Genomic DNA, 22,694 nt, shown 5'->3' with positions numbered 1-22,694 from the left:
GCACGGAGCTTCGGAATGCTGTAGTACAGGCTTCTACTGGGGAGGAATTGGATTTATCTGCATGTGTGTTGGGCTCTCTGGCAGCTTTTCAGGTCTTTCTGGTGTTCATGGGAGCAACACGATGCAAATGTTTTCGCTCGTTAATTCATGGATTGAGGAGCCACTGCTAAAGTGGCAGGGATGTGTGTGAAATCGAACTCAAGTGCATACGAAAGAGCACATCCGATTAGCCATCTAAATTACAAAAAGGAAATATTTTGCCATATTCTGAGCTGAGATGATTTCTGTCTAAGTATGCAAGACACTAAACACAAAATACAAGTTCTCAAATTAAGGTACAAGAATGTTACACAAGGCCTCATCAGAATTTCACCTTTTTACCACCACATCAAGCAACCATGTCGGGATTCCGGTCGAGAGCATCCTTTCAAAATCTGTGTTCAGAATCTCTTTGTAATGGTTTTTCCCCGAGGGAGATCAGAGTACGACCTAGTACACTGCACGTCTTTCTGTACGTACGCTTGAGCATTGTAGCCTAGAACCCAATTTTACTCGTTCTGAAACTATTAGTCATAAATGTTTCCTTTCCCATTTTCCTTCTCGTCTACCATCGCGTTCCCTCCGCTCCACTACCTGCCTGGATTTGCTCCCCCTAGAACCATGCCTCTGACCTGACCCATATCCACCAGGTTGTCCGTCAAATGCTGATACTGAGTCCGGATCTCCAACACTACCCGTGTCACCAGAGTCCTTGCTTCCATCCAGATTTTCTTCATAACCACTGCCGCCATCATCCAGACGATCACGTGATTGTAAAATCGTAGGCTGGCTTGAAAATTGCCGGGACCCAGACAGAACCACAGTTGGCATGGTCCCCATGGAAGAACTGGTAGTTGAAGTTTCGAGCTGCAAGTTTCCGGTACTTGATCTTGTGCTACCGTCACTACCCGCTCTTCCATTTTCTCTTTCACGATACCTATCTCGGGGCCGACTGCAAATGAATAATACCAAACTGAGTCTAAACTGAAAGTAAATGCAGAATATAAAAACAGATGCAGCAAAACATGCATGCACAACAATAAACCAAGGAAAACAGCACAAATGAACACATGCCAGTTCAAAAAACTAATTGCAGGTAATTATGGAAATTAAAGAAAGTAACCACGCCCGATATTTGCCACAGATGCAACTTAGGATGCTACACAGAAAATACAAAGAAAATTCATATTTTATTCAAACTTTCAGTGGCATGCCCTCCACCTTTATATTGGCTAAATAAATATTTTAACATACACTAGCTATTCATGGATGAAAGTTTAGGATCATAAACCAGTCCCACAAATGGCACAGAAGTCTCACCTGCTGTAAGTAGAGGAGAAGTCGCGTCGTGATGGTCGTACTCCTGCTTCAGCCTGTTCTAGTTCACGCTGAAGCTCTCTCTGCCAAATGGAAAGTGTCGAGATATTAGCATGTAACCTTTTTTAGCCAAAGTACTATATGTAAACATATCTAAAGCCCACAAACAAGAGGCCATAGAAACTGCTTCAGTAAAAGGCCTATTACTTTCAAATATTGTGCTTCCACCTTTTAATCAATATAATAAACTTGAATCATAAGACCGTTCCCTCACCATGTTAACAAATTTATCAAAAAATGATGTTTATCAGAGGACTTGCAGATGGCAGAAAACTGGAATGACCAGATACTTCCAGTGATGCCAAATTATCAGCTCTCTAAAAATAGAATTTGAAACCTAAGAGAAAAAACAGAGTGGATGGATTCTCATTTGAGTCATTTATTTCCAAGGGATGCTTTCGAAAGATCTTACTCAATTCATTCTCGAGTTTGTTCATGCCTACATACACAGCTACATACATATGCACAAATAGATCCAAAGATTCTCTCTGCAGGGCGTCTATTCTTTCTTGAATGACGGACTAGGAGAGAATCATACATAATACTCAATTTCATTCAACCTTGATGTCATTTATTGACAGGATTAGGATGGCGCTTTAAAGCTTCAGCATTACGTTTAAGTATCAGACTCGGCCGAACCCAAAGTTTGAGACTTAAAACCTAAAAAACGTCCTGTCCAAAGGACTCTAAATTTAGACATCTAACATGTAAAGATAGGTAAAGGTGGGAAGAAATGGAGGAATGCAAGCACTAATAGAGAACTCCAGGGTATAGATCAGTAAGGGCTGGTTTGGTATTGCTGTGCTTTGAAAAAAAACTGCTGTGAGAATAAGCGGCTGCGAAATAAATCAGCAGAGTGTTTGGTAAATTTTTTTGTAAAAGTGCTTTTGGAAAAAGAAAAAAATAAAAAAAAAGCAATCTGATAGTGGGTCTTTTCATTAAAGGAGCACTGTAGCTTCGTGTGCTTTGAAAAAAAAGCTAGTTTTCCAAAGCTGCAAATAGCAGCTTCAGCTTTTTCCTTTGATTTCAGCTTATTCTCACAGCAGCTTCCAAAATAAGCCCTTTTTTTTCAATTTACCAAACGCCTAAAACCCTCACAGCTTTTTTTCATGGGTGCTTTTTTTAAGCACCTCACTCCCAAACCACCCCTAAATATATGGAGTAGAGGGGAAAGCATGATCACCCAATGTATATCAGCTAATAATTTAATCGGGTATAGGTATAGCAGAAAAAGTTATAGGTCCAAGTCCTCCTGGCTCTCATGGTCCTTTGGTCAAATTAATGAGACAAGTAATGAGAATACAAAGGATACTTTCAAGCCAACATAGAACTAAGAGTCAGGGACCACCATGAACAATGGTCTAACAAATTTTTCACATGAATTTACCAGTCTGCCAATTATCCAACAGACAGCCCAAAGAGTAACAGCATTTCTGATGCCAATTTTACTGAAAGGATTTTTATCGCATATCAAAAGAGCCAAAAAAATGTTGACTGAAATTTCACAGATCAAGATAGTAATGAAAGGGTTTTTATCACATATCAACATAGTACTGAATAGTGCTAGGGCATTACCTGTGTTTGCCTTTCTTTCTCCATCTCGAGGTTTTGTCGCAGCTCCCTCGTTTTTGCACGCTCAATTTCTAGCAATCTCTGCCTCTCGATATCCTTTTCAACTTCAGCTGCTCTCTCCCTGGTACATTTAGTCCATATGTTAGTTGTAGCACGGGCGAATATGCAACAACTACAATATAACACAAGATGACAGGAAGCAACACCTGTCAAGTTCTTGAAGTAGCTCAGCTTCTCGTAAAGCTGCCTCCTCCAAATACTTCTGCCGGTCACGTCTCATGAGAAGTTTTTTCTGCCTGCGGGCAACTATGTCTTCACGTAGCTTGGACTTTTCTCTGATAGCAAAGTAAGACCATAAAAAATGAATTTGAAGTCTAACAAGCTCCCAGCCAAAGAAACTGAAAACCTTCCCAAAACCAAGGGACGATAGTTGAAGAATTGGTACAAGATTATTTCTGATTTCCTAGCTGTTATGCGTAAAAGATTTGATTGTTCTAAAATTTGGTGCTCATTGTCCATCAAAGTTGGGTGCCTTAAAGATTAGGTCAAATGGCACCTGTTGAAGAATTTCAAAAACTGACTCGGAATATCTTGACAACCAAACTTTGAGCTAGTGGATCCTTTGTTAGGAGAAGAGCCTTATTTGTTTCGGCAAAAAGGCCTTGTAGAAGTACTTGACAGTTAGTTTTACTAAAGGTTAATAACAAGAAAAAGTAGGCACTGAAAATCTGAGCGTAAAAGGTAAACTTGAAGACTCCTGAATGAGCAAACTAGTCTATGTTACCAGCCAATAGCAACTCAAAAGTAACCATTTTCTGTACACTTCATAGTGATTCTATAGAGGTTAAAGAGGATCTCAGCAGCGCACAAGTTGTAAGTGGTAACTAGACTTGGGTATGTCATGTGCTCATTTGTTGGTGCATGTTTGTTGGCTGGTAGTTGGGTTTCTCAAGAAAGGGAAAAAAAGATGAGGAAAAACAAATCTAAGATAAAACATAATATCACGGAGCTGGCCCAAATTCAGATTTTGGAATCCTTCCATTTCTGTGCTGGTATGCCTCAAACATAGATATATTGCTGATGTTTTGGACAAAAATAAAAGTTGTGAAGCTTGCTCATTCCAGTGAGTTTTACTAATAACTAACATACCAAGAATATTCGTATCACTTACAAGGAATGAATGCAATCCTTGATTTGCTGAAGCTGTGCATCATCTTTCAGAGGAGCTGAAAAACAGAAAGTTAACTATTTCTGAAGAAAAAAATTGAGCATGACAGTTCTCAAACAGGCAATAAAAAGTAACGGAAAATCTAGGGAATGAAAGGATTACAGCTTAAAGAAGGAATCCGGTGTGCATCTTTAGAATTGTTAGGTGATTCTTGTAATGCATGTTCTTTCTGAAGAATATCCAATTCCAATTCAGCCTCCTCTAGTTCCTATGACATATACAGATAATGTAACCACATCTATAAGTTTGCAACATAACAAAGGCATCTACTCTAATAAAGGCTCACCATGACTTCTTGGTCAATTTTGTTTGAGAAAATGTCGAAGTACGACGTTGCAGAAGTTAAACTGGCAAGGACCTGTGATAAATTACAATTATTATTAGCTTTCACAAGATGGAAAGGCTGTAGGTCAACTGAGCCTCTTATTCTAGGCCCTATTTTTCTTAATTTGAGGACAAAAATAACCCATATGTGTTTCGAGTGCTCCTGTATTATCAAAGTAAAGAGATAATGCCAAATATGTTTAGTAAATATCAGATGGATGCCTATCAGATAGCATTTGAGATGTATGGATAGGTAGATACCCATAACAGATACGACTGCTGTTTGAAAGTATATACTTAGGATTTTAAAGCTCAAAGTGGTTGCAAGAACAAAGGTGGTCAGACCTAAAATTGATAAAAAGGTCGTACCCAGTGCACAAGGCTCCCGCTTTACGCAGGGTCTGGGAGAGGTGAATGTCGGCTAGCCTTACCCCCATTTATGGAGAGGCTGCTCCCAAGTCTCGAACCCGAGACCTACCGCTCATGGGCGAAGGCACTTGCCATCGCACCAAGTGCGACCTCTAGACCTAAAATTGATAATAAAAAAAAAAAAAAAGCAAAACATTTATAGCAAAAATTTGAGTAAAAATCAGTAAAACAACACATCCTACAAGATCAAGTATACCACCAACACATATAAATATGAAATACTATGCATTTGTATTGAAACCAGAATACAACCCCATTGCAGCTCTGTTTGATAAGAAAGACAAGGACCTCTAACAAGCAATCCTAGCTTTATTAAATTCCAACAACCATAAATGAATAGTATAGCATTTTGGTTACGACGCAAAATTTCTGGATGTACTTAAAACAGTAAATATTTATGACTATTCAAGAAGAACTTAACCTTTACAGGATCTTTTATGCATCCTATTAGAATAAGTATGTGTCCTATTAGATTAAGCTTTTCAGGAGGGCGGGATCAAACAAAGATTTTTCAATACAAACAAAATTACAATAACATCAAACAATCACTATGCGCAAGTCAATTATATTTTACCATATCATCTCTAAAATGTTCCTTACCTGAAGAACAGACTCACGAGTACTTTCAAAATCTGGGTCAAATTGTTTTGAAGAGCTTGAAGATAACACTTCTCTCAGGACCTTACATGTAAAATGATTTTCAATCAATAAATGAATATAATTTTAAATCACTGATAAAACAAAACCATGTCCAAGGAAAATGTTGGCCAGGTAGTCCAAGTTTTTGAGATGTTTCTGTGACAACAATAAACAAGACTTTCCTATTACCTACCTCTTTAGCTTCATCCCCTTCATTTCTTAATCTACATAAGACTTGGCAAGCCCTTTTCTCGACACCCCCAGACCTGCCATCTAATGAAGGAGCAATAGGAAAATAAAGATAAAAATTAAATAAAATACATAATATAAAAAGGAAAGACAAATATCACTCCAAACACCTCCGGGATGATATTAAAAAAAGTAGAGAGATTATGGCAGGTGGATACCAGTTTTTGACAATGCTAGAGTCTCAATATTCTTCCAAACATTTTGAGGAATCAGAGAGATATCTTCATCTGGACAGTATAGACAAGCACCAGCAATCAGTGCCAATGAAAGCCTCAGCGATGGGCCCTCACAAGTAGAACGGGAAAGCTCTCCCAAACCATGAATACTATCAGTTGCCGCGAGAAAAGACTGTAACAGACGTCGCTCAGCAAATGGGATATAATCAACAAGAAGTGCCATCGCACGAGTCCTTACAAGTAACGATGCATCAGATGATGCCAGCACAACCACCAGATCCCATGTACTTGAAACCAAATGAGAGATTATTGACTCGGGAACAGATGTAACTAAACCAGGTGAAACTAAATTTTTGTAGAGCATGGAAGATTGAAGGTCACTTGCCCCACTCAAATCTTGGCCAGCAAGCTTTCCCAAGAGCTTAAGCACTATAGATCGTTGCTCAGGTTCAGGATGACCCAGCATTGTACAGAACAAATCAACAAGAGGAGCCTCACATTCCTTAAGGGAATGGACACCTCTAGTAAGCATAATCAATAACCATTTATCACTTTGTAATCGCCAAGCAATTTTCGGTGCATCGCAAGAACTGTTCTTTATTGCAGAACAGATGGAGCCAATCACACTATTAAGGGCAAACTTATGGGGCACAGCAAGTAGGCAATCAAGCATGACAGATGCAACTTCCCAGCAGCTGTTTTTCTGAAGGGTCAGAATGGTCTCAGAAATTACTTCTAAGCCATACCTCCAATGATCAAGGAACTGGTCAGCTGAAGTAGCTGGGAAAGAAATTTCAGAGTCATTTTCTTGAGCGTTGTTGACTCCTTTTGCAATTGATGCCAAGCATCTTGAGTACATAAGACACTCTGTTGATATAATAGTCATCTTCTTAGATAGTTGATGATGAAGATTCCAACACAGCTCAGTCGTTGAGTAAAGCTTACCAATGAGAACCTCCAAGTGTTTTGAGAATTCTTCTATCTCCGTGGGAAATAAATGATAGACCCTTTTGTTCGCAATATCAGCATCAACATTATTACCATTCAACTTCTCGGAAACCTTATATTGACCAGCACTCGGGTAGACATCACTGACAAACCACAAATGTGACTCCAAACTACTACCATTTGATACATCAGTGGGCAGCTCCAGTGGGATGGCACCAAAGAATCGTAAAGTCTGAACTAACAGAAGTTTGCAACTCTCCAGAACACTCTGAAATGCACAAAGGTAATTGTGGAAAGAAGAAGTTGGCTCAAAGGCAGTAAAATCAGCCCAAAAAATCAGGGACTGCAGCATTTCCCTCCTACTCTGACCAGATAAATCAGGAAAGACAGACGCCAAAATGAAAATTGTCAATCCTCTGTTGTACACTTTTTCTGTAGAATTATCTTCATTTGCTGCCTGCTTGATGTCATTGAAAAGCTCATCAAAGCATAATGACTCAAAATTAACACATGAATCATCAACCAATGACCTTTCCTCATCGCACACCTTACATAAAGAATACGAGATAATTGGTTTCAACAAACGCAATACAGAATCCAGAAATGATACATCGCAGTAAGATGCCCTACAAAGGGATGCCAGCACTTGCACCACTCTAGGTATCTCAGGCACCATTGCCTCCATGTGCTCAGTTATGATGGCTTCAAGTGTATAAAGGATGATTGCTTTGGCATTCTTTGAAACATAACCTTTCAAATTGTCATGACTGTTTCGTGCAGAAAGCTGCTCTGTATAAAGAAATGGCCATGAACACAACTCAGAGAACCAACATAAAATATCAGGCACCATACTCGAAGAAAGGGACCTCAACTGCAGTGCAACAGCCTCCAAAATGGTTTCTCCAAAAGCTTCAAATTGCTTTTTCATATTGGGAAAGAACTTAGAGAGGTCAGGATAGATGACACGAAAAGATTGGTCCCGATGTTGCTGATCATCAAATTTAAATCCTTTAATGGATGCAGAAACAATGTTGTCTCCTGATTCTTCATATTTTCGATTGACAACATTATCCACTAAAGAAAGTTCATCTGAAAATACAGATAATAAGTACGTCAGCTGTGGTAGATCTGAAGCAAGAAAAAGCTGATCATTCATGTACTGTCTTGCATTACGAGATACTGCCATCCAACCAAGAAATCGAACAAGAGGGGATGTGGATCTGGAAAACGTAGATATCCTCTGCATCCAGGCTGAAGGTGGAATCAGATTTCCATAACGAAAACAACTTTTATTGATTGCAAAGTCTGCTTCCTCATCACCACCACTTGAAGAAATAACCAATCTTTGAAGAAGTATCCACCGTCGTTGTATCCCATGTATTGTTTCTGGCTCCAACTGGAGATTGCCATCTTTGAACTGGTAATACAGGGATCTGAGCATCCCATTTAAGTACTCAGCGGATCCTAATGCAATGTCAATCACATGTTCTGGAGCACAGCATAGCTTGGTAGCAGAATTCAACAAAAATATCATGCACTGCATAAGAATTTCATGCATTGAGTGCTGCTCCCTTTGCAATCGTTGGACCAGAAAGCAGCACACCAAAGCTTGATTTTGTCGAACCAAGGTGATAGCATCTGCAGATTGTACATCAAGGGCAGACACCATAATAACTTGTTCATCAAATCCTGCAGTGCAGTACGGATTAATTCCTGCATCTGAAACTTGTTCTCGATATTTCCTGTCTAACTCTGCAGCCTCAAGCAGAATTTGAAGAACAGTTTTGTCTCTTTTCCTTTCAAGAAGAGCTATGGTTTCTAATTCACTCTTAGACTTTTCAGCGAGCATTTGCATCCCCGTTTCATGATTTTGTGGAGTCCTAGTCCCATTAGTGTTTATTTCCTTCATTAACTTTGGACTGCCTCTGAAAGACATCATAAAAAAGGGATTGACATAGCACTCTGCTGCCAAGAGCAAAGCATCTATAGCAGCATCATGACTCTCAACAGTAATCTCGTTCTGTGAATGCAAATCTAAGGCCAAACGACGGAATTCAGAAGCCCTGAGCTCGCAGTCTTGATAGCTTATAAGTTGAAAATAATCGGCCTGCACGTTGAAATATTCCGCTGAGAAACCAGAATCTAGTTTTAAGTCAGTTTGAAACTGGTGTGGAAAATTTTTCCCAACATGTTTTGGTTCAGATCCACCATCCCCATGCTTAGAGACAGAGCTGTTCTCATTGGGACCACTGGATATATTTGTCAGTACAATGTTATGCAGTTCCGGAGGAGAAAAAAGAAGATTGACGTCTTCTGAAATGTCAATTTTTACGGCTGTATCAGAAACATCTGTCTTCCCATCAAATTCATCGTGGCTGTTTGATTTTGAAGATGCTACCCCATGGTGAGAAACTGAAGAATGGGATAAACTAGATGAAAATTCAGGTTGCAGTGGTCTGGAGGCAGGAGACGTACGAAGATCAATTTCAGGAGGCAACTGCATGTGAGGTTCCAATACCGAGAGTAACACACTGCATCAAGAATTGTATGTCAATCACCAAATCCAATATATCGCAATAAAATTTGTTTGCAGGGGCAAAAACAATAATGTTAATTTGAAACACTACAGATTTCACTAAATGAAAAGTGATATGTGTGAAACAACAGGATAGCATTAACTTGTATATTCGAGGTCTGATAACAGTAAATAGAAGCTTGAACTGTGATAACCATAAATAGAAGATCCGTTACTTTTTTTCCTCAGAGCCATATGGAAATTCATATACATTTGGGCAAGCTGAATTCGAATTAAAACGAGAGTTCAGTAGGTAAAGCCAACAAGTCATAATAGCGTTAAAAATTAAAAATATCCCCCAGTCCCATTTAACCCAAGTAATTATAAAAAGTAAAAAAAAAATAAAGTAAAAACCTTATGACAGGCACATGTATTATTACCTAGGAGCAACTGTTCCACGCCTCCATTCAGATTCCAATGAAGGGAGAACTGCTGGTTTCTGCACTGCTGTACGAATAACATTGAGGGCAATAACACAATTCTCTTCCTGCTTTTCTGGATATGCAGAAGATAGATCTCCAAAGGCTATTTTCCCCTTCAATCTGCCTACAGCAGGATCAAGGAAAGGCTCTAGCATCTCCACAAGAAAGAGTATCCTGTGCTTGACTTCCTGAAAACGTTGAAAGTACAGCATAAAGAAGCTATTAGAAATATTCTTTTAACTCCACAAACATATCAAATTTAAACTACTAATCATGATGAAAAGAAAACAAAAACACATTGCTATACCTTATACTTTCCTAGCATATCATCCAAATGACCAGAGAGAGCCAGAACAAAGTATTTTAAGGCAGCACGAGCACAAGGCAGGGAATGGCGAGCACCCTAAAACAAAAGCAACAACAGTGTTTACATATTGAAAACAAAAGCTAGCTATCAAAAGGTAAATAACATTCATAGTTATGTAAACCTAGTACAATATCATGGATGAAGTTCCATTATATATTTCAATTTTGAACCCAGGAACCATTTAATCCCAACTATGTACAAAAACAAAGAGACTTTAACAGCTGCCCAGTTGGCACTGGCAGTTATACAAAGTTTGATTTATAAGAACATTATACCATTAACATTTGTAGCTCACATAACTGACAAGGATACCTGAATTACACCCAAAAGGTCCTCTAGAAGCTCTACAGCCAGATCAACCTGTATTGAAGTGAAAATTGGATGCTTAGAATTCACACCAAAGAGAAAAAGTTTGAAAAGAAGGGAAAATTCAACCACACTATAGAAAGTAACACAAAAGAAATCTGCCTCTGACAAACCTTTGCAACAACTTGACTTAGCCAAGGTGCTAGCACACCACAACACAGATCAATTAAAACACATGCAGCCTTAGCCTGCAAAACAAAATAGGTCAACACAGATTGTTCCCAGATGAGAACAATAGATTTGTTGATAAATAATGCTTCAAACTATAGTGTATTAGTTTGTGCATATTAGAACTTATATTTATGGGTTATGTATTAATATGAGAGTAAGTATCAACGAAATATCTAACACTCTCACACGTAACTTCAAATTTTTTTTTTTTTACATTGACACAATTTGAACAAAACAATATCATCTTTTTCCGCATCAAAAGACTGTCATTCAATCATTGAAATTGTAGTTGATGAAATCATCTAAAAGGTCATTTCTTAAATGTATAGAAAAATTATCTCATTCTTATTTCTTACATATAATATGAAGAGAGGATAGTATTCTGAGCAGGATAATAAGAATGAACAGAGTGACTAACATGTGATGGTGAATATGAAGATAAATAGCCAGCACAGGCATGAAGAAGTGGACGGTATAATGATGAGGACGATGTTGCTACAATCTGCAATAATAACACCATGATCAGACTTATTATGATCACACAGACAAAAAACCAAAATCATAAATACCAGCTGAAATGAATAATTTGCATTAACATTAATGTTAACCTGAGAGAGGGCTTGTTGCACAATTGGTTGTTTCCATGGAGAGAAACTGTCATCAACAATGTCGGAAGGACGGCTAACAGAGGGACGAAGTGCTGTAAAATGCAAAGAACATGTGAAACAAATTGATCAAACGCTCCAAGATATTTGAGTAAATAATGGATACGACATTTTACATATGCTGAACTTTTGGCTATACGAAAAACAACAAATACACTGTTAGAAATCACATCATGTTCATAACTTCATATATAGCTCAACTTTTCAATTGACTACTGTTTCTAAACGGTCCCATACCTCTTACATTCTCAATTTAAGTCTGAATTAACTTTTCAAATTATAAAGTTAAACAGCCAAAGTACAAAACAGAAATTACAACTAAACTTTTTGCCCAAAAAACATTACAACCAAACTTAAACCACCATCAACAAAATTTTAAGGATGAGAGTGGAACAATATATTTTAAGGACTTCTGTATGACAGCAATGTATTAAAAGCGTGAGGCATGGGCGAGGCATCCGAGGGATAGCCTAGCCTAGGCGTGAGGTGAAGCCTCACAGGACCTAAATTTTTTAATATATACACAGTGCGCACACATATATTATATTAAAAGAAAAAAGATTATTAATCAATAATCACCCTGAGCACACACATATATTATAAATACACACACACACACACACACACACACACACACACATATATATATATATATATATATATATATAAAATAGAGGATGAAAAGCACAATGAGCATATATATAACAATGCACACAGACAGCACACACATCCATTATATAAAAAAATTAAAAACAGAAAAAAAGGCAAAGAGACGATAGTGCAAGGTAGAGGTATGAGGCAGTTAAAACCTACCCAAAATTTGGGTTTGGGAGTAAAAAAAACATAAAAAAATATTAAAAAAAAAGCCCTGAGGCACGCCTAGGCGGCTCCGACAACGCCTTCCGCCCACTCCCTCAAAACATCGGCGGCAACCCTCACAGCCAAGCCTCAGAGGATGCCTAGGCACGCCCTAAGGCGAGCCTTTTAAAACATTTGACATGACATGACAATACAAGGAAGAGCGATTAGGTGTGATAATCAACCTGGAAGTAACGCTTGAACTAGCGGTAACGCAGACCAGAAGTCAGAAGTCCTATCAGCTAATTTGCTGCAGAGAAGAGGCTGAAAAATACCACAGATTAAATTGTAAGCAGATGGATCCGAACAGCAGCAAAACAAATCAGACATCAGAATAGCAGAAGATGCGTATTGAGTATTATGTTCCAATTGCTCTAATCAACCTGTGACGCACACGCATAAAGAACGTGTAAAATCCCTTCCTCCACTGCTCCTATATCCAAGATGTTAAGAGAGCTTGAGTCCCAGTGATCATCCGGCAACTGGAATTCTTCCCCAAACAAGTTTGAGTAATCAACTAAAGGAGCGGGATTAGTTATTTCAGACTTTGCTGCTTCATCTTCAGATGTCACTTCACGAGGAGATGCCGATCCTTCATGTGCTGGAACAGGCTCTATAAGCTTATGTAAAAATCTTGCAGCCTGAGATGAACAGAAGATGTAGTAAAATCAAAAGCTTGTCAATGACCAACAAAAGGCAAAAGTGCAGAGACCGATGCATTACCATTCTGCAAACGATTCCTAGATCAGAATCTTTATATGCCTTTCTCAACAGCAGAAAAATTGCATCTGCCCTGAATACTATAGAACTGGATGTCGATAGGACAAAAGGTAAAGTGCTGCGTGATCTCCGTGGCTGCATACGATAAAAGGAGCAAGAGGGCTTATACAGTTATCTAAGAAAACAAATAATGAGAAGTTCCAGAATATAATGCAGCAGGCTATGGCAAGAAACAGAAAGAAAAAAAAATTCAAGAACAACAAGAAATTCGGTGATAAAAATAAGTAAAAATATAACACTGTAAAAGAGATTAAGATATTAAAAACGTATTTAACATAATTTATAAAACAAAAGTAAAAGCATATTCTTGAGTTACTTTATGTATAATTTACATTTAAGGAACACATAAAATCACAAGATATTGTTTTTTCTTGTCCGCTGTATTTGGACAGTACAAAACTCAAGAGTTGGAAAAATTTTACTCAATATTACCTATACATATGAATATATAAATATGAAATGATTCCAATAAAGTTGTAAGTCAAACAAATCGAATATGTAGAGCATGCCACCCCCATTCCCACAGTCCATAGGGGGAACATTTGAGGATAGTTATGCATGTCTAAAACAACAACAAAAAAGCCTTATCCCACTAAGTTATGCATGTCTAGTCAAACAAAAAAGGAAATGAGAAAAATTATAAAAGAAAAAACACAAAAGCAACCTCAAAATTAGAAGACACGGTTAGGGATGATGACGGCTGGCTATTTTTAGAAACTTCAGAATCTGAGATATTGCCCGAAGACTTTGCAGCTGTCCTACATTATCAATACAAACAACTTTTAGTACATTGGCATAGCTAAGAGACCAAAATGTGAAAGCGTGCAAAAATGAGAGATCTACAGGAGCAATGATGACTGAAAGGCCAACTTTATAGAAAAAAATCAAATTTATGGCTAACCGAAAACTTAATAACTTAGCAGTTATTAACGACTATGCAAACTTTGAAATAGCATGTGTGAAAGATGTTAAGGAGGTACATGCCTTTCATTCCCAAGATTAAGTATCGGATACAAAGGACCAGCAAGCATAGCAAGAAAGCGTAAGTTAGATTCAGCAGAATCCACAAAACTGCTAAGGTCTGCCTGCACAATTTGGAAAAAAAAAATATTGCATTAAAAAAGGCCATCAATGCAATAGAAAAAAGAGAAGGAAAAAAATAGAAGATAAGGGGAAAAACAGTAAGAAAAATAGGGACAAACGCAGAAGGAAAAGAAAATATATACTAATTTGAGACAAACGTGTATATACCTCAAGTTGGGGAAGGAACACAACCAACCGACTTGTCATGTCTTTAAGCAACTACAAACTAGTGGGCATCAGAAGACAGAAAGATTTGAAAATACAAGAACATGGTAGACAGTAAGCATTATAGATAGCACAGTGGGATCCACCTGAAGATGCATATCCTGAGCATCTTGTTTGTGAGATGTAATAGATGGCAACAGGTGGTTAACCACAGGTTGAAACTCTGGCTCCAGGCCAACCACTGAAACCCCAATAAGCTGAAAAGGTAGAAATATTAGAATTTTCAGTGCCAAAAAGTCTGAGGCAAGATGTGATTGACAATCAAATTATGGGATCGTTTTAGGCAGGAAATAAATCCACAAATATATATATATATATTCAAAACCGTGGAAAAGATAGGACTTTTAAGAGATCAAGGTGAGATCTCTCCATGTACAAAGCCTTTTTATTAAAAGAAGACACATACTTTACTAAAGAATCATGTTGAATCACAATAGCATTGAACAAAAACAACAAAGAAGCCTTATCCCACTAAGTGGGGTCGGCTGCACAATAGCATTGAACAAAAACAACAAGAAGAACAATAACAAAGAAGCCTTATCCCACTAAGTGGGGTCGGCTGCACAATAGCATTGAACAAGGAGTCAAATTTTAAAAAGAAACTAACCGCGAGAGAAATTCTCTATGTTCTGAGTAAGCAAGCAGAAGAAATTTATGTGCAGGAGCTATAGAATTTTGATGTATTATTGTCTAGAACCATATGACCCTTGGTCTTATGGGTGAAAAGTGGTCGGTACCAAGGTTGGGTATGGACATTATTTTGTAGAAGAGGGAGGTGTTGTGGCATTGGGGGCAATAACTCAGAGCTTGATAAAATGAAATTTATCGCAAAACAAATCCATCGGGATATTAATCTTCTAAGGGAGATTTAACCAATAGTGTAGCAGAAATAATTCCCATATCATACCTGTATGAAGAAAATAGATATAGGATTTCCCCGCAAACAAGAAATTCGCACGTAGCGGCAGGGAGTATAGTTCATTGGATATATCATGTCGCGTCGCGGTGCTTCACAACGTGGGCGAACTTTTACAAACGCCTCTGGCTGTTCAAAAATGAAACAGAATAAGAGCGACAGAAGCGAACAACTTGGCACCGAATGCACCAAAAACATGCTAACTGATTATGAATGCTCTATCAGTAGTTCCCACTTCCCAGTATTCCTAAATCATATCAATCAAAAGATGCGATGTTCATGTGCAATTGCTCACTGCTTACATTAGACATCACATAGCTAAAGCGGATATCAATGAAACAAAATTTGAGCCCCAAAAAATGCCACAGGTCAAATTAGACAAGGAAGTGAACTTTCCCATGCCACAAAACCAAAAAACCAAATACAAACCAAGCAGCACACTGACCTTGTAGCGTAAGCCAACAGAAATCTCCCATTCCAGCACAGACTTGTTGTAAATTCGTATGTGCGATAGCAAGCAAGGTTCCTACCAAAACCCAGAATACAAAACTTAAACTAAATCAAAATTAACTTAAACTAAATCAAAATCAAGTGAACAAAAAAACATATTAAATAATTTAAATTAGGGTTAGGGTTAGAATTGAAAGGGAGGGAGAAGGAGAGGAGGTACGTTGAGTTCGAGAAGAATCCACTCCTTGGTATTGGTGGCGGTGGACCAGTGGGAGCGGAGGTCGGCGTCGAGCACGTGACCGGCCTTCTGGGACGGCGACTCGCGTGACATTGCCTTGACTTTGTATTCCAGAGGTTTCACCCTCGGCTCCAACTCTATCTCCATCTTCTCTTTTTCCTGTCTTTCGAGCTTTCCAGTGAAGAGGGGCTGCTGAGACTGACTGACAGCGGAGAGAAGAAGAAGAAGAAGAAGAATATTGTTATTCAGTACAATTGTGTGGTTGCGGAAGCGCCGGCGGCTGAGGCTGCGGCTGGTCGTCGTCTCCGTGAAGGACAAATGGTTATACTGAGGTGGTGTTTGATTCTTTTGTCCTGATTTCTCTTTTTTTATTATTTTTTAATATAATTTCTCTAATCAACGCCAAAGAGCGAAGAAGGGCGAAGAGATGGCACATTTCTTTCAACGTTGTGACGAATACCATTAAAGCATAATGCCTTGACAAACCGATTTTACTTCTCACACTTCTTTTAATTTTCAATCATCGGATCGAAAGAATATAAGAACATCAATTAACAAAAATTATCAAGGGTATATAAAATGTAAAAATGTGTATATGAATAGCATTACCCTTTTGAAAAGAAAAAAAATTATGAAAAATAAGTCCATATCTAGAGTTGGTTAACCTTTGGTTGTTTTTCTTGTCTTAAATTTAAACCAATGATGATTAACTGTTAAGTGGTACTTCTTTTCAAATGTTGGAATAGAGAAATGATTATGACTAGATAAATCATTATGGTTCACACACACTTTGTTTTTTGCTCTCTTCTGCGGAGTAGGGTTATTTACTTTTATCTTTCTGTAGTTGTAATAACTTGTAAGTTTTGTTAGTTGAACTTTTCCTTGCAGGATAATCGTAAGTTTTTTTAATAAATTGAACTCGTTGGTTCTTATTGTCACACATAAATCTTTAAGGCTTAGTTGTAACAGTGATCCCTAAACGTTACCCCTAGTTTAATTTTAGTCCCTCAACTCTTATACTAGTTTTTTCTAGTCTTCGAACTTAATAATGTGTTATATTATTGGTTATTTTCACTAATGCCGTCTATTTTTCCATTAAATTTAGGGCTATATTATGAACTTCATCTCACATCATTAAAAATGAGAAAGGAAATGGACCGTCAAAAAAAATTTCTTTTTTATTTTTGTGTATGAAAATTCATAGGATTTTTTTTTCGAAGTTCATTATGTGATTTGTTAGTTGCTTAAGTCTAGCCACAGTTTGTTCTCCTACCAACTTTGAAATCACATTGCCTAATATTTACAAGTTGTTAAAGTCCAACCATTTTCATTTTGTATTTTTATAGTTCAAAATGCACTTTGTTTTAAGTTTTAGATATTAGTTTATAAATTTTCATTTGTTTTTTTGCTTCTTTTATTGTTTTTAATTTTTAAATTGTAGTTCCTAATATACCCTAGATTTAACGGGAAAAAAGACGTTAGTACAAATGATCAATGGTACAACACAATGTTAAGTTCGAGGATTAAAGAAACTAATATGAGAGTTCATTGACTAAAATTAAACAAGGGGTAAAGTTCATGAACCATTAGTACAAATAAGCCAATTTTTAATTATCACATTGGCTCTATCACCTCTTTAGTGATGCACATCTCTACACTTAGTTTGATGGCTATTCGGTCGGTATACTTCACGTTTCACCACATAATTAGACTTGTAGAACCTTATGTGTGCCACATCAACAAATAATTGAAAATTTGACGAAATACAACTAAATCTTGCCATTTTGCTTCTTGGTATTATTCCTCCAAGTGTTCAATGCAGTGGCTCATCGGATACCACCATTTGAACTTCGAAACCGGGCTTTTCGTCTTGGATGGCAGATGTGAGTATCATACATTGGAGATCAAATTCTTACATCAAAATACTTAAAAATCTTGAGTCCAACGATCCAAGTCGATACGATAAGCTTCCTTTTATAAATTCAAAAGGGAAGGAGTAATTCAGCCATAAGATCCTTTATAAATCATTTTAGAATGTCTTGCTGTCCTTAACCAATAAAACAGAGGAGTTTAAGATCCCTAAGCAAATTTGGAAGACAGGTATTAAGTCATTGCATGACGGCGTGAGTTCGAACTCATCAGTGGTTAATTTAACACATAATCTAACAAAATATATCGTTTGACAAAATATATCGGTAAATGTTCTTGTCGGGGAATTTCAACACGGTCTAAGAAAAAACTCCCTGAGCAAAAGTCAAAGACTTTTTGAGCAAAAATCATATTAAATTAACTAATAAATATCCCAGGCTCCCAGTCCAGTCCCAGCAATAATATGCTTGCAAGTTTGAACTACTAACCACCATCTACATATAATATAAACTCCTCAAAACAAGGCTCAACAAATCAATATCTTAACGCACAAGCAATTTTCACCCACCAGCACGTAACAAATATCCAAACAACCCTTCCTTTCACAGAAATATTACTGCCTTATCTGATTCTTTACATGTGTGTGTGTATATATATATATATATATAGATTGTAGAGAGAGAAACTGATGCATAAAAAAGAGGGCAACAACAAACACCACCAGCATGTACAAACATAGCAGTTGCCGAATATAGTTACACCACCATAACAAAACATCAATCCAATCCTAACCCAGAACAAAACCTACCTCTAAAACCCCTTCTTTCTCCCTCAAACCCCACAAACCCATTTTGTTTTTTCTACATCCTATGCGGATTGGGTTTCTGATTCAAAGAACAATTTGAATTAGAAATCAAAGATTTCGGGGTCCGAGAAAGAATGGTTGCGCAATCAAGAAAATGGATGATACTCGTGGCGGCGACATGGATACAGGCGTTCACAGGAACGAACTTTGATTTCGCGTCCTATTCATCCGACCTGAAATCTGTGCTGGGGATTTCTCAGGTGCAGCTCAACTATCTATCGGTGGCCTCGGATATGGGGAAGGCATTGGGTTGGTGTTCTGGGGTTTCTCTCATGTATTTTCCCTTGTGGGTTGTTATGTTCATGGCTGCCTTCATGGGTTTGTTTGGTTATGGCCTCCAATGGTTTGTCATTCAAAGACTCATCTCTCTGCCTTATGTTATGGTTAGTCACTTCTCATCTTTCTTTCTTTTAATTCTTTTATCGAAATTATGTGATTCTCGCTCTCTCATTTTCTTTCTTTAAATCAACGAAGAATCTATGAACAAAAACATAAAAACGAGTTCAAGAAGAGAAAACGAGAGTGAAAATCGCTACCCTTGTTTAATATTTCATTTCTAATTTTGTTGGAGTGGGTTTTCTTTTTCTTGTTTTCCTTTTTTTGTTTAGTTGTTGTATTTTCTTGGCAAAGTCAAGGGGAAGTTTGGCCTAAAATTGGTGAACTTCTAACCTCCACGGCTCCACACAGTAACCACAACAACCACAAAAGCATCAGGCTGATGTGTAAGTTAGGACTCCATCTACCACTTTCCAAAAGAAAAATCCAAACCATTTTATGTTGCATAAACTAGAAACCCTAAACCCCCAAAAAAAACTAGAAACCGGGAGACGATGAATTATTTCCCTCTCTTTTTTTGTTTTGGTTTTGTTTCGGCACAGAGAAAAAAAATACCGTCAAAATAAAAGTTGTAGGTCATTTAGTATTTCGATTTAGAGGTATTTTTCATTATTTAAAAGTTAGAAGTTCTAAGTTTAATTCCCGTTAATGGCGTGTATGACACCACATTATTCTTGCTGGTGCATTGTGTAGCTATGCCAAAATTCTCGTCCCTTGGTAATTATATAATCGTAATTCAAAAAACGAAAATAAAAAAGTTGTGGACCTAAATATATCAGTTCTCAAAAGGACAAAATTAATGTTATAGTAAGGCTAATATTATATTAACACCAGAAACTTACAAGTCAGTGACAAAGATCCAAAAATAGACAGAAAAAAGGATAATGTTAGAGTAAATCCATTTTCTTTTCCCGAGATTTATAATTTGATATCAAATATCCCCTTCGTTTATGAGGTCATGGGAGTCATCCATCTTTACCTAGACAAATACTCAGCTCTGTAAAAAAAAATGAATTTACTGTGGTAAAAAATAAAAAACAGAATAAAAAAATGATCATACACTAAATTAACCTTTCATAAATCAACTATTTGTTTTGTTAAACTTAGGAAGGTTTGTTTATGTTTCTTTTCTAAATAACCAGTCACGAAGTATTAGTACACGTGACGTCAGGTGCAGGAATAAACGCTCTTAACCTTCCATAAATCAACTTCTTACTCTGATAAACTAAGGTAGGTTGGTTTGTGTTTTTTATGTTTCTAAAGAACCAATATTGATTAGAATAGTACACATGGCTTCAAATGCAAGAATGAACGCTCTTAACTACTTATGCTACAAATCTCTATCAAGGTTTATTTCTTTGAATAAATAAGACAAAAAGCTTCAAAGAAATAAGAATAAGGACACAATACATGTTTAGGCCAAGTGATCATCACTTCATAAGAACCTATTAATGAAAAAGTAGCAAAAACAATTGAGAACAAAATAAAAACCAAAGGAAGATTGAGGATCAAAAAACAACTAACCAGATGATTAATGTTAAGTATTTTGGCTTGGCAGGTATTCCTTCTATGCTTGTTGGCTGGATGCAGCATCTGCTGGTTCAACACAGTCTGCTATGTTCTATGCATCAGACACTTCCAAGCCAACCGGGCACTTGCGTTGTCTCTCACAGTCAGTTTCAATGGGGTAAGTGCCGCCCTCTACACCCTCATTGCCAATGCAATAAACCCGAGCGACGATACCATCTACCTCTTCCTTAATGCTCTAGTTCCTCTCTTCACATCCGGCTTAGCACTCATCCCTGTGCTCCGTCAGCCCCCAGTTCAATCACTTCCTGCTGAGGCCACTCGTCGTGACTCCATGATTTTTCTTTTCCTAAACATCCTAGCTGTGGTCACAGGCATATATCTCCTCCTCCTTAACTCACTATCCTCTGATGTGTCAAAAGCTCGGACACTCTTAGTTGGTGCGATTTGTCTCCTAACCCTACCTCTGTGTCTGCCTGGCATGGCATACGCACGTGAGTGGGCTCGTAGGAACTTCCCCTCAAGCCTACGTTCTGAAAACTCATCAACCTTCAATCTGGTTGACACTGATGATTTTGAGCTTCATAAGGAACTCATTGATGTAAGTGAAAATGCTAATGCCACGAAGGCCACAAATGCCACAAATTCCACGAACTCCAATTCATATGGGCTGGTAGACAAGGAACGCTTTTTTGGGTGTTTTGCGTGTTTTGGGAAGGTGATGGAAAAAGATAGGTTGACAGTGCTAGGTGAAGAGCACTCAGCTAGGCTGCTTGTACGTCGATGGGATTTTTGGCTATACTATGCTGCATACTTTTGTGGGGGAACTATTGGGTTGGTCTACAGCAACAATCTTGGCCAGATTTCACAATCACTTGGATACAGTTCCCTGACTACTTCTCTTGTCACACTATATTCTTCATGCTCCTTCTTCGGCCGTTTGCTCTCAGCTGCACCAGATTTCCTGCGTGAGTAAGTATCTAAAAAACTAATGCTTTTATCAATTGGAGAATGAGAAAAAAAACCTGATGCAATAAAAACTAACCTGCGTCTTGCTAATGCAGCAAGGTTTATTTTGCGAGGACTGGATGGCTACTAGTTGCTCTGGTGCCAACACCAATTGCCTTCATTCTGCTTGCTACATCAGGCAGTGAGGCAATGCTGCGTGCTGGAACAGGCTTGATTGGGATAAGCTCCGGCTTTGTGTTCTCTGCAGCTGTGTCAGTTACATCAGAGCTTTTCGGCCCAAACAGCGCTGGCGTAAACCACAACATCCTCATCACCAACATCCCAATTGGCTCACTCCTATACGGCCTTCTTGCAGCTTTGGTGTATGATTCCAATGACGGAAGCTCAACAACCTCAGTGAGCTTGTTAAAGGAAGCAACATTGTGCATGGGAAGCTCATGCTATAGGCAGACATTCATATGGTGGGGCTGTATTTCAATAGTAGGGTTAGCTTCAAGCTTATTACTATTCCTACGAACAAGGACTGCTTATAATCGGTTTGAGAGGAATAGGACTAAGACGCAAGTCACACAATCCTCCTTACAAACCTCCTCTTAGCTTCAAATTCGCCTGTTTTTATAAATGGTAAGTTCTGGAAAAGCTAATAGATGTGTGGCATTTCATATCATGTTAACTTCGGGAAGAGCTTAAAGATGTGTAGGATTTCAAAGAGAGTCAAAGATACGAAAACATAGATGTAAGCAATGAGTATATGCTTGTTACTCAGACTGGGAAGATAAAGAGATTACCTGTAACATAGTAGAAGGTAAGATGTCAGGAAGAACGTTAGAAATTTTTGTAGATGGGTTCTAACCATCTTTCACCCTTCTGTTTTTGTTGTGCCCTTTTTTTCTTTATGTATTCTTTCACACATGCTTCAAAGTACAAATTACAGTTGCATATAAACAACAAAAACATTACTGTAAGAACCAGGTTATTTTTGTCCAGGTCAAATTCATCATCTATCCTAATCCCAAATTCCTAATCATTTT

The 22,694-nt window shown here is 37.8% G+C and overlaps 1 protein-coding gene and 1 pseudogene across 3 annotated transcripts; one reads left to right on the top strand and one right to left on the bottom strand.

Moving 5' to 3' along the window:
- Positions 1–207: 207 nt before the first annotated feature.
- LOC126629022 (uncharacterized) lies at positions 208–16,507 on the bottom strand. 3 transcript variants are annotated; one of them, XM_050298916.1, is made up of 26 exons: positions 16,080–16,502; positions 15,855–15,935; positions 15,401–15,538; positions 14,580–14,690; positions 14,437–14,487; positions 14,170–14,270; positions 13,850–13,943; positions 13,129–13,260; positions 12,789–13,046; positions 12,591–12,669; positions 11,491–11,582; positions 11,301–11,384; positions 10,825–10,899; positions 10,658–10,705; positions 10,286–10,381; positions 9,937–10,166; positions 6,016–9,512; positions 5,802–5,881; positions 5,570–5,650; positions 4,503–4,574; positions 4,319–4,424; positions 4,160–4,214; positions 3,195–3,323; positions 2,992–3,109; positions 1,360–1,439; positions 208–991 (listed from the first exon to the last, which is right to left on the bottom strand). In XM_050298916.1, the coding sequence occupies exons 1-26, from the start codon at positions 16,242–16,244 to the stop codon at positions 571–573; spliced, it is 6,474 nt and encodes a 2,157-aa protein (XP_050154873.1). In that variant the 5' UTR covers positions 16,245–16,502; the 3' UTR covers positions 208–570. The 3 variants fall into 3 exon arrangements, with proteins under 3 accessions (XP_050154873.1, XP_050154874.1, XP_050154875.1); XM_050298917.1 differs by lacking the exons at positions 15,401–15,538; positions 15,855–15,935; positions 16,080–16,502 and having other exon boundaries at positions 14,437–14,477; XM_050298918.1 differs by lacking the exons at positions 208–991; positions 1,360–1,439; positions 2,992–3,109; positions 3,195–3,323 and having other exon boundaries at positions 4,160–4,239; positions 16,080–16,507.
- A 1,993-nt stretch (positions 16,508–18,500) lies between these two features.
- LOC126627705 (protein NUCLEAR FUSION DEFECTIVE 4-like) lies at positions 18,501–22,531 on the top strand (annotated as a pseudogene).
- The last annotated feature ends 163 nt before the right edge of the window (positions 22,532–22,694 follow it).

This window comes from Malus sylvestris, chromosome 7 (assembly GCF_916048215.2).
Source record: "Malus sylvestris chromosome 7, drMalSylv7.2, whole genome shotgun sequence".
Taxonomy (NCBI): Eukaryota; Viridiplantae; Streptophyta; class Magnoliopsida; order Rosales; family Rosaceae; genus Malus; species Malus sylvestris.
This window is presented reverse-complemented; position numbering and strand designations above follow the sequence as displayed.